The 12,793-nt window shown below is 44.4% G+C and overlaps 1 protein-coding gene across 1 annotated transcript in view; it reads right to left on the reverse strand.

Annotated features, from left to right (window-relative positions):
- LOC143788124 (40-kDa huntingtin-associated protein-like) overlaps nucleotides 1-12,793 on the reverse strand; it is a 56,342-nt gene that overhangs the window by 26,899 nt on the left and 16,650 nt on the right. The window contains exons 7-9 of the mRNA XM_077277521.1: nucleotides 11,134-11,226; nucleotides 5,866-5,930; nucleotides 1,087-1,168 (exon numbers count right to left, since the gene is read on the reverse strand). Of these exons, the coding sequence (XP_077133636.1) occupies nucleotides 1,087-1,168; nucleotides 5,866-5,930; nucleotides 11,134-11,226 (240 nt within the window). The remainder of the gene's footprint in view (nucleotides 1-1,086; nucleotides 1,169-5,865; nucleotides 5,931-11,133; nucleotides 11,227-12,793) is intronic.

Consider the following 12,793-nt stretch of genomic DNA (forward strand, 5'->3'; position numbering starts at 1 on the left):
CATGAATACTGGGTCGTCCAAGGACACCATTATGGGGGTCTGTCAGCACTAAATCCAATTATAAAGTCCCATTGGGGACTTAGCTCCTACACAAATCACACCAGCGGTATAGGTTTCCCTACTTTAGTTATACGAAAAAAATGTTTTATTTCATATGTTAATGAGGAGAAGTCCTCTGTTGGCCTGCCCAGGTTTAGCTCACCGTTCCGCCTCCTCCATCACCATGCTGCGCACTTCACCTTAGCTTCATTGACAGCAAGCTCTTGCCCAGAGCGATGGCTGCCTGAACTAACCCTGGCCCTGCACATCTGCCCTGAAAAGGCACAAAACGTGTTAATGCGGGCGCACGATCATCCCTCTCTCCTGTCTGCAGTGCCGGCTCGTTACAGTGTGAGCCACAAGTGGGCGCTGCAGACAGGAGAGAGGGATGAGAGCGCACCCGCACTGTCACCGTGAGTGTGCGCAGCTTCAGGTCCTCTGATTCAACTCATGAAGGGCTCGCTCTGGGCAAAAGAGAGCAGTCAATCAATCTGAGGGGAGGAGAGTAACATGGTGGTTACGGGCAAAATAATGCACTGGATCCTTTCCACCAACGACCACTTATTTACATATGAAATAAAATATTTTCTGTACAGCTAAAAGGAGGGAAATCAATACTGCAGGTATATGTTTTAGAAGGGCTAAATATCCAATGAGATTGTATAAGCAGTCTAAACAGAGTTGTTGGAGTAACAGAATTACTTTTTAAAGTGTGACCGTGCCCCCTACTAGGCTGTTACCCCTCTTAGCGCTGTGCCATTTCCACCTGATGGTTACACATACTTAGCGCTGAAAACACTAAGCCAGGACACCCGTAGTAAATGGCCAGAGCTCAGCTTGGTGTATTCTCTAGGATGAGGGGTTCACCTATTACAATGATCCCTAATGAGCGGAAGGCGGCTCTCACGGTCAATGGATTGCTGGATCCTTCCATGGAGACATGTGAGGTGGGTTACTATTCATTACTTCTCTGTCTCATGGTCTTAGAGGGTCCGCATATGCGAAGGATCATATTAGCAGGTGTCAGTGACAGGTAACTGTTCATACCGTGGCTGTGACTGTCAAAGGCTTCCCAGTCGTATTTCTCCAGCGTCTGTGCGTGTTCAGGTAACAGCTTCTGAGGGGGCGGCTGAGGCGAGATAGGATATTATATCAGCACACAACATACTGCGGGAACACCCAGAACCATCACACGCTGGATAATTATGTAATAAGGGTAGACACAACTGCTCCACGAGCGATTGCTTTATCCAGGAGGCAGTTTAGAGGAGTGCACTACATTATGACCAAGGCTTCGCCAAGATCCTCATCCCTTTTAATGATGTGTGGAGATTTTATCGTTTCCTTACTTCAGTCAGTGCCTTTCTCCAATTTCTTGAGCTATCTGATTGTTATTATTGTACTATTACCTCACCTGACTGCAGCAAAATGTAGGAAGAGACCCTGATTTCAGCGATGTATCACTTAGTTCAATGCACATGACCGGGAGCCATCTCATGAACGTCAGGTCATGCGCAGTGCACCTCAGAAGCTGGGTGTACAGTTCCTCAGCTTCATAGGCAATGTGCGCCTGATCGGAAGTTCAGAAGATGGCTTCTGGTCAAGCACAGTGCGCCTCTGAAGCCGGGAAGTGTACACCTGGCTGCAGATGTGCAATGATGCTGCCAAAATGTGCGGCAAACGTGCGCGAGACCTGTAGGAGCCGACGGTGACAACAGCTTCTGCAAATTATGTTATCACGTCTGCAGTGGCGTGATAACATGGAAGGAGGGCTGACTAGTCTGGGGCAGCGAACGCCCCATCAACTGGTCAAAACTCTAATTAGCATATGTAATGGGGACAATATAAATCCTTTTTTAAACCTCATATTTACAGAACAATATTACATAGGGACAGTTAGGCAGTGAACCTTAGAGGGCATGGAGGATCTGACAAGGTTCCCTTTACCTTTCAGGCTCCATATCTCACCAACCACTACTGCTTCAAACAGGAGACTACCATCATTTTATAGACAATCATCTTGGCTATCTCATGCATATATTTGACTTACAACTATTTTGCATATGATTAGTTATGCAGATTCTTGCCATATCACAGATTCAAGCATGTCCTGACTGAAATCTGATCTTAGATCTCTTCTACACAATCCCAAGGTTGGTGAATATTGCTGGACACACTTGGGTATGTATACAGCTTTTTCTTCTACTCTACACACAAGTGTCGATTAGGTTGAGGTCTGAGGGGGCCAATCCAGCACCTCTCCTTCATTGCCATTGAACCATTTCTTTGCCAATATCGGCATATGCTTTGGGTCACTGTTTTGAAAGAACACCATGTCGTCCTTTTCATACCCATAGCACTCGAGTGTATGAAGTAGGACACTGACATATGGCTCAGCATTGAACCCACCATTGATCCTGGGCAAGTATCCAACGCCTTTGACTGTGAAACAACCCTATATTATCAGGCTTCCTCCACCAATCTTGACAATTCTTTCAATTTCTCAATCAGTTAGCTCCTTTTTGCCTTATTTCTTCCAGACCCATTTGCACCCATCAGAGGCTAGACCATTGACTTTCATCTCATTGATCCAAATCACCAGTTTCCAATCTTCTACTGACCACTTTTTATACTTTTTTGCAAACTGGAGCCAACGCCTCTTATGATGATACTGAAGTGGGGTCTTCTTCAGCTTTTTTCGAGCTCCTATTGCAGACTTGTGTAACGTGCGTCGCACGGTGCTTGCATGGACGTCTATGGCTGAGACATCAAATCCCAAGGGAGAATGATGGAGGAGGGCAGACAGCTTCCCTCCTCCATCATTGCGTTCAACTGTATCGGCTTCCTGGATGCCTATACAGTGAAATGTGCGATGCAGGGTCTGCTGCTATTAGCTGGGGCCCCTGGGGGAGTGCCCGGTCTGTGCCCCTCTGTTCAAAACTCATGTTTCCTGGAAATAAAGATGCAAATCATCCTTTCAACCAACTGGGCTTGTACCACAGAACATCTCAATGAGCGGTCATGTTTTTCTTCTCTGATGCTGGTCAATCAAAACAAAACATGAGAAATCCAACTCAAGGACTTGTGAACAAACTCCTTCTTTATTCACAAGAGGTGCTCAGCAGAGGATAAAGCAACATCAGCGCCATGATTAAGGGTGCATAGTCACCGGAAATGCGCTGATGTCACATATCATGTAACTGTCAACGCTGATGTTGCTTTATATTCTGCTGAGCACCTCTTGTGAATAAAGAGTTTGTTCACAAGTTCGTTGAGCTGGATTTCTCATGTTTTGATAGCCCCACGCTTTGACACAGCATTCTCCCTGCTCCGAATACCTAAGGATGTCTACTACGGTGAGCTGAACTTTTTTCTACTTCAATCAAAAAACGGCAGGTGAAGGGAAAATGTGAATTTTTATTACTAATGGGCATACATTTGGATCATAGGGGCACACAGGAAAAAAAAACTGTTCCTGAATCAGTGGAGCAGCGCCAATTGGAGGGTGTACTTGGTCTAAATGTAAAAAATCCAGTGAAAAGTCCTTTTCAAGTTCATTCAAGATTTGTAGGCATCATGTTTCTTTCCTTTTATTCTTTGCTTTTTTTTTCAACCATTGTGATGTAGACTTCCTGTTGTGCTTGGGATCATTGCCCTATTGCGTGACTCAGCCAAGCATTAGCTTTTTTTTAAATTTGACTCTAGAACTCTTAAGGTACCTTCACACGAAGCGACGCTGCAGCGATAGCGACAACGATGCCGATCGCTGCAGCGTCGCTGTTTGGTCGCTGGAGAGCTGTCACACAGACCGCTCTCCAGCGACCAACGATGCCGAGGTCCCCAGGTAACCAGGGTAAACATCAGGTTGCTAAGCGCAGGGCCGCGCTTAGTAACCCGCTGTTTACCCTGGTTACCAGCGTAAAAGTAAAAATAACAAACAGTACATGCTCACCTGCGCGTCCCCCGGCGTCCGCTTCCTGTACTGTGTGAGCGCCGGCCCTAACAGCAGAGCGGTGACGTCACCGCTGTGCTTTTACTTTCACTTTAGGGCCGGCGCTCAGTCAGAGCAGGAAGCGGACGGCAGGGGACGCGCAGGTGAGTATGTACTGTTTGTTATTTTTACTTTTACGCTGGTAACCAGGGTAAACATCGGGTTACTAAGCGCGGCCCTGCGCTTAGTAACCCGATATTTACCCTGGTTACCAGCGTAAAACATCGCTGGTATCGTTGCTTTTGGTGTCAAACCTGACGATACACGCCAGTCTGACGACCAAATAAAGTTCTGAACTTTATTCAACGACCAGCGATATCACAGCAGGATCCAGATCGCTGCTGCGTGTCAAACACAACGATATCGCTATCCAGGACGCTGCAACGTCACGGATCGTTCTCGTTGTAAAGTCGTTTCGTGTGAAGGTACCTTTAGGTATACAGAGGAACTTCATGGTCAACTCAGGTCCTGAAGCTACAAAACAAGTCCAGATTATCACCTCTCCACCACGGTGTATAACAGTTTGTTATAATGTGTTTGTGCTGATAGAATGTGTTTAGCGAAAGCCATTATAACCAAATGTCTCAACTGCCCAAAGGACTTTGCTGAAAAGTGTTGTGATTTGTCCAGATGTTACTTGGCAAACTTTAGCTGGGCTCACATGTTCTTTTTAGAAAGAGGTGGCTTTCTTCTAGCATTCCTTCCAAAATAGCAACACTTGTTCAATCTTCTTCTAATTATATGTTCAAGTTTATGACAGTAAATCATGCTAATGCCTTTGGAGTCTGAGCTGCAGCTCTTCGGTTTTCTGTAATTTCCTGCGCATTGTACGATCTGATCTTGGGGATGATTTCGCTGGGACTTACACTACTGGGAAGATTGTCAACTTTCTTGATTTCCACTTGTCAATAATCTTTTTTGCTGTAGGATGACGGACTCCAAAGTATTTGGAAATGGCCTTCTAACCCTTCCCAGAATGATAGGCAGAAATAATTTCTTCTCTAATTACATTGCTAATATCTTTTCTTTATGGCACTGTGCTAATACCCGAATGGATGCTCCAAACCAGCAAACTGAACAAACTTCTGCTTTTATAGATGCCGTCATACTTGCTGGTGAACAATTAAATCAAGGGCGCTTGATTAGCAGCACTTAGCGGTTCTTAATTCCTGGAAACTATAAGGGTGTACTTATATTTTTCAGACACAGTGTCTACACACTGGCCAATTTTTATTTAAATACTGTCTTGGGTTATTGTAGAACTAAGGTTGCATTTATCTAATTTTAAAGACCTTCCAATCTTCTAAGGACCAGACTTTTTTAATTATGTCCCGATACCCTAAACATGAAAATGTTAGCAAAGTACACGACCAAATTATCTGATCAGCCCAGGCCACAGTTTCTGAAGCAGTTTTGTGCTTCTATTTTTCTCCCTGTTGAATAAAGCATCTAAGCGGTCACATAGGCAGGATCATAATTCACTCCCACCCCATCCCCCGCAGCAGCAGCAATAAGTCATTTACTCATTAAGATATTTCAAGTACAATGATAATAAAAAAACGGATTTATTGTTTTGTTTTTTGCTTTCTACCCTCCAGGGAGTCTTCCAATTGATTTTCTTTTTAAAGTCTCCAGATTTGTTTTTGTGATGTTCGAGATCATCATGCAGACAAGTACAAGATTTTCTGAATTATTAGATCTCATAAGGGATTTTACAGAGAAAACACAACACACTGGTTAATAAAATGCCCCCAGACACCTCCCCCCCACCCCCCCAAAAACCAAACATCTTTATTCTGGACAGTGGTATATTATTTGATGGTAGTGGAGCTTACCTGCAGCAGCATGAGGAGGAGAACCCGTGACACTTCACATTTCACAATAATGTCCAGGAACGCTCCTGGAACAAAGACATAGACCCCTTCTATCAGATCACATGCACATCTCTAATCTGAGATACCAGAGACTGCCTGAGAAAGCAAGCTGTGCCGGGGAGAAAAGCACGCTGTGCCGGGGAGAAAAGCACGCTGTGCCGGGGAGAAAATCACGCTGTGCCGGGGAGAAAAGCACGCTGTGCCGGGGAGAAAAGCACGCTGTGCCGGGGAGAAAAGCACGCTGTGCCGGGGAGAAAAGCACGCTGTGCCGGGGAGAAAAGCACGCTGTGCCGGGGAGAAAAGCACGCTGTGCCGGGGAGAAAAGCACGCTGTGCCGGGGAGAAAAGCACGCTGTGCCGGGGAGAAAAGCACGCTGTGCCGGGGAGAAAAGCACGCTGTGCCGGGGAGAAAGCAAGCTGTGCCGGGGAGAAAAGCACGCTGTGCCGGGGAGAAAGCAAGCTGTGCCGGGGAGAAAAGCACGCTGTGCCGGTGGTCCCCATGGGTCCAGCTACTAAGCCATTTGTTTTATGTTTTCTAAAAACCTTTTACACATGAGGAAAAGCACTTTTTGTATGTTTTGCTATGGACAGTAATGCCCCAATAATCTCTCTGCCACACATGGCCCCCATTCATCAGTCCCTTTGTGCCTGGTTTTTGTCTGTGTGTTTCGTGCTTTTTATTTTGCTTGCACCCAATTCATTACTGTGTTTGCGCCTGTATTGAAGTCTATTTTACATGTGCTTGTCTATTTTGATTTTTGTTTGTTTTCCGCCTTGTGGCCGGAGTTTAGTGATTCCAGATGATTGATCAATTGCGGAAAATTTGGAGCGACTCCTCTCCAGTCTTCCCTCCAACAAATTTTTGAGCATGCCAGTATTTTGGCTCAATTTTTGCACCATTTTGCAAAACTTGTGACTTTTGGTGCCAATAAGTCACAAAAACAGTTTAAGGCTATGTGCCCACGTTCAGGAAAATGAGCAGAATTTTCCTGAGCAAATCCGGGCTATTTTCGCAGGAAATCCGCAAGCGTATTTTTTGCGTTTTTCTCGTGTTTTTTGCGGATTTTTCGTATTTTTTCCCAATGCAATAATATAGTGGGAAATCAGCGAAAATTCCACAAAATTAATGAACATGCTGCATTTTTTTTCCGCGATGCATTTTTATCGTGGAAAAAAATGTGCATAAAAATTGCGGAATGCATAAAAAGTGATGGGATGCTTAATGTAAGTGTTTTTTAAGCGTTTCTGCAGTGGAAAACCGATGAAAAAATGCAAAAAAAAATGCAAAAAATCCGGAATGTGTGCACATAGCCTAAGACTGAAAAATAAGTCCATTTTTGACTTTGCGCCAAATTCAAGAATTGTGTGCGCAGTTTTGAAGAATCTGGCGAAAATCTGCAACTAATATCACAAGATAAAAAAAAAACAAAAGGTTGAATAGGGGCCTTTAAGAAGCATGGATACAGTAATGTGAAGGTTTTCCAACATTTTGTGGAACTAACCACTTTAATGTTTGCATTTTTCATTGTATAGGTGGCTGTAGTCGCAGATCTCAGGGGCTGATGCATTTTTTGGACAGCAGCAAGAAGTGGATCTGATAAGAAGGAGACCTATAATTCCTATCTATATATTTCCCATTTAAGGTGTGATTAAAGGACACATGTGGGCCAAACCTGCCAGCTCCCATAATGATGTTTGGAGCGGTCTAAGAACAATTTTGTTATCTTTGAACTTGTTAGAGAGAAGATCACAAGTTTATTAATACATTTAAAATAAACTACACAGAGGATATTACTACACCGACACCTCAAAACCACAAGAATACAGACAAGATGGGAAAACACCCAGACAAGAATGTACAACCTGAAATTTCAATGTCTACCACTAGATGGCAGTGTATAACCACAAATCAAAAGTAAAAAAAACAATGTAGAAAACAAAGTAAAACCAAAGAACATAGGACACTAATCAGTCCTTAGGTGCCAAAAATAAGCCTCCCAAGAAGGCTGATAACTGGAAACAGGCACATAAACAAGAGTAGCCACAGTAATACAGTCTGGTAGAACACAGAACAGCAGTGACCCGAGACCCACAGCACATTATGATAGGACAGCTTTGTCACCAGAGCAGGCAAATATTTCATTTTTAATTTTGTACTTGAGGTTATACACCCCCACCTTGTGATGGACATTGAGACTGCAGTGTGGAGCAGGTGTCCAGATTGTCTGTGTTTCAGTGATCTTGTGTTGTCTCGATACTTAGCTTCGAATCCAGCCTCCATTTACTACAGGGGTTATCCAGGACCTTTATTACATGTGTGGATGGGGCTAAGGACTACCGGGCAAGTAGCTGCTAAGTGACAATTCTCTACACATCTACTAGACCTGTCCTCTGCCTGCGACACAACCATTCCCTCCTACTACAGAACCTCGCTTCCCTTGGAGTACAAGACCCTGCCCTCTCCTGGATCTCCTCACACCTCTCTAACCGCACATTTAGTGCCTCCCATTCTACACTACCTCCTCATCCCGCCCGCTCTCTGTTAGTGTCTGTCCTGAGACCCTTACTCTTCTCAATATATACTTGTGGCCTAAGAAAGCTCATAAAGTCCCATGGCTTCCAGGACCCTCTATATGCTGATGACACTCAGATCTACCTCTCTGGCCCAGACGTCACCTCTCTGCTGTCCAGAATCCTGGAGTGTCTGAACTCATCATCTTTCCTATCACAATTAACGACACCACCCTTTATGCAGTCCCAGAAGTCCACTAGCTTGGAGTTATCCTCTACTCTGCCCTGTCCTTCACATTGTACATCCAAGCTCTCTCCACCTGCTGCGGCCTCCAACTCAAAAATATTTCCAGAATTCATCCATTCCTCAACCCTCACTCTACTAAAATGTTAGTGCATGCCCCCATCATCTCCTGCCTCAGCTACTGCAATATCCTCCTCGGTGGACTCCCGGCTAAAACTCTTCACTCTCGCGCCTCTTTAGTCCATCATTAACTCTGCTCACCTCTCTCCACACTATTCTCTTCTTCAGCTCCCACTTCCCCAACATAACAAGTTCAAACTGCTAACCCTGACCTACAAAGCGATCCATAACCTGTCTCCTCCATATATCTCAAAATCAATCTCTCAATACCTCCCAACATGTAATCTCCGGTCCTCACAGGACCTTCTTCTATCCTCCACATTTATACGTTCCTCACCCAATCACCTCCAAGACTTCTCCTGAGTATCCCCCATCCTCTGGAATTCTGTGCCCCAACATGTCCAATTATCCACCACATTCAGAACGTTCAGATGTAACTTGAAAATCCATCTTTTCAAGAAAGCTTAAAGCCTGCAATGACCCCACTGTCACCTCACCACCACCACCAGAGCTGCCGAAACTCCACCCTCCAATCTACTGTCTCCTTCCCCACCATCCTGTAGATTGCAAGCCCACGAGGGCAGGGCCTCACCCCACTGTACCTGTCTGTCATTGTCAGTTTGTTCTCTGTAATCTCTATTTGTGTTTTGTATGTAACTCGTCCTCATGTTCACACCATGGAATCAATAGATAATAACTACTTGCCTGTTCTGCCCAGGAACGACCTCTGGAGGCCCAGGGATTCTCCTGCTTCATTTCACCTCTTGTCAACAGAGCAGTCCTTCTTTTTCCGGGCTGCTCTGCTCTGATGACGGGACGTCACTGCCAATGTCATGCTGATTGAAAGTGGCACTTAGGTAGCGGTGAACCAGCTGTCAATCAGCATGACATCAACAGGGTCGACCCGTCAACAAAAAAGAGCGGAAGAGGCTGCTCTGTGGATGGGCAGTCACTGGAAGCAAGGGAATCGCTCGGAGGAGCGGTAAGTAACTGCTGTGAGCTGCCAGAAAAGCCAAATAGTTACCAACCACCGGCCTGTTAGTCCTTAGCCCCATATACAACAATAATACAAGTCTCCCCTTTAATGGAAGGTCACTATCGCACATTTGCCTTCGTCATTAAGTCTCCATACCACCTGAGATGAAGGCATTTTCACTTTCCTTTTTCTCCAGGTCATTATGAGTTCATAGACACCAAACTTGGCCAGGTTCTTTTTTAGTTAAGTGGTAAAAAAAAAAATACAAACTTTGGTAAAAAAGAAAAAAAAAAGGCACCAATGTCCAAGACTCGTAGCGTCTCCATTTTTCGTGATCTGGGGTTGGGTGAGGGCTTATTTTTTGTGTGCCGAGCTGACATTTTTATTGATACCGTTTTGGTGCAGAAAAGTTCTTTTTTGATCACCCGTTATTGCATTTTATTGCAATGTAGTGGCAACCAAAAATACGTAATTCTGGCGTTTTGACTTTTCTTTCTCGTCACTCTGTTTAGCGATCAGGTTAATCCTTTTTTTTTTATTGATAGATCGGGTCGATTCTGAACACCCCGATACCAAATATGTGTATGTTTGATTTTTTTATTATTGTTTTATTTTGAATAGGGAGAAAGGAGGGTGATTTAAACTTTTACATATTTTTTAATTTTTTAAATATTTTTATAAACTTTTTTTTTTTTTTTTTTTTACTTTTGGCTTGCTTCAATAGCCTCCATGGAAGACTAGAACCTGCCATAACCCGATCGTCTCTGCTACATAGAGGCGATGATCAGATCGCCTGTGTGTAGCAGAAATTCTCACTTGCTATAAGCGCCAACCACGGGGCGGCGCTCATAGCAACCTGGCTATGACAACCATAGAGGTCTGCAGGAGACCTCTGGTTGTCATGTCAACCCATCAGTGACCCGCGATTACGTGAAGGGGTCACTGATGGGCGGGATTTCCAACGTGCTTCCCGGATTAATGAGTTAAATGCCGCTGTCAAGAGACTGACAGCTGCATTTAACGGGTTAACAGCCGCGGGTGGATTGTGATTCCGCCCACGGCTGTTAGAGGCACATGTCAGCTGTTTAAAACAGCTGACATGTGCCGGGAGAGATGTGGGCCCAGGATCGGAGCCCACATCAAAGGGAGGGATTCTGAGGTGGACGTATTATTACGCCCAACGTCGTAAAGGGGTTAACAAATCTGCAATCATGACCTAATAATAAATGGAGGCATGAATAGAAATGAAATATATGGCTATACAGTATATAGATTTTATGCAGTGGTGATAAAAGCAAATCATATGATCATAAGGGTTTATATCACTTCACATGGAGTCCATTTCTCCATTCAGAGCCTGATCTGACTGGTCTCCTTACCTACTGGCACATTGTTTCCTGGTGTATGAAGACCCTTCTCCTGAGCCAAAAGCTGCATCTCTGTGAACACAGCGAGAGCCCCGTCATAATCTCCTGCAGACGAGAGGGATACAGTAGAAGTCAGCCGAGGACCAGAAGTAGGATTATCCATGGAGAGAATGGCTCACTATACAGCAGTGTTCACAAACAGGAGTTCATCACAAAATCTGCATACTAGTAATTATCTCCAGCATTGGGAACATTGCACACTGTTGGCTAATTCAAAACATGAGGAGAAATGTAGATCATTTGTAACTACTTTACAGAAAACAACAAAAACGGAACATTGGGCTGTTCTAAAGAATAGCCGTGTCTGCCTGTGTCTTTACAATCTCACAATATACTATTTTTTGAGGATTTAGCTTTCCTGTGGATCCCTAACCTGACATTTAGTTGTTACACACGCTTTTGTAGATCTGCGTCACATCTATGTTGCATTGAGTCACCACCTTCTGGCCCCGGTCACCTGTTATGCCAGCCCAGGATGCTTACACTACATCCCACTATCTCTTGGCATTTGTTGGCTTTGTCTCAGAAACTGAATTTTTGATGTCACCCCACAAGTGTTCTATCGGATTAAGATCCGGGGATTGGGCTGGACATTCCATAACCTCAATTTTGTTGTACTGGAACCAAGATTTTGCTCATTTACTGGAGTGTTTAGGGTCGTTGTCTTGGTGAAACACCCATTTCAAGGGCATATCCTCTTCAGCGTAGGGCAACATGATGTCTTCAAGTATTTTACTGTATGGAAATTGGTCCATGATCCCTGGTATACGGTAAACAGGTCCTGCACCATAGTAAGAGAAACATGCCCGTATCATGATCCTTGCACCACCATGCTTCACTGTGTGCAGAGTGTACTGTGGCCTGAATGCAGAGTTTGGGGGTCGTCTGATGAACTGTTTGCGGCTCTTGGACCCAAAAAGAATAATTTTATTTTCATCAGACCACAAAATGTTTCTCCATTTCTCTTTAGGCCAGCTGATGTGTTCTCTGTAAAATTGTATCCACCTCAGCGCATGTCTTTTTTTTTAGCAGTGGGACTTTGCAGGAACTTCTTGCTCAGAGATTAGCGTCACACAGGCGTCTTCTGTCACAGTCCTCACAGGTAACTTGAGACTGTCTGTGATCATCCTGGAGCTGATCACTGGCTGAGCCTCTGCCATTCTGGCTATTCTTCCATCCATTCGAATGGTCGTCTTCTATTCTTCACATTTCCATCATTATGGTCCTTGCTGTTGGAGAAGCCTCCTTGTCGCCCAGCGCTGACTCCCGTCAGTGAAGAATTGGGCAGCAATAGTTACTGTAAATCTAGCTACAAGCAAAATTACATTTCTTTCATGACACACTGTACTTCATTTAGGTTGATCTGATTTGCATTTATTTATGAGAATATTTTCTTTAGTTGTTTTGTAGTCCTCTTCGGGGACTTGAACTTGCGATCATCTGATTGCTTGTGCTTTATACAGAAATACCACAATATAGTAAAAATCATGGTGTTCTTTGAACATCAACCACAAGTTGCTATCACAGAAGTACCACCATGACTGGCACAGTGGTCTGCAGCAGACCCATGGTTGTAACCCATCGGCGTCCAGTGATCATGTTACAGACGCAC

Source organism: Ranitomeya variabilis, chromosome 8, assembly GCF_051348905.1.
Source record: "Ranitomeya variabilis isolate aRanVar5 chromosome 8, aRanVar5.hap1, whole genome shotgun sequence".
Classification (NCBI taxonomy): domain Eukaryota; kingdom Metazoa; phylum Chordata; class Amphibia; order Anura; family Dendrobatidae; genus Ranitomeya; species Ranitomeya variabilis.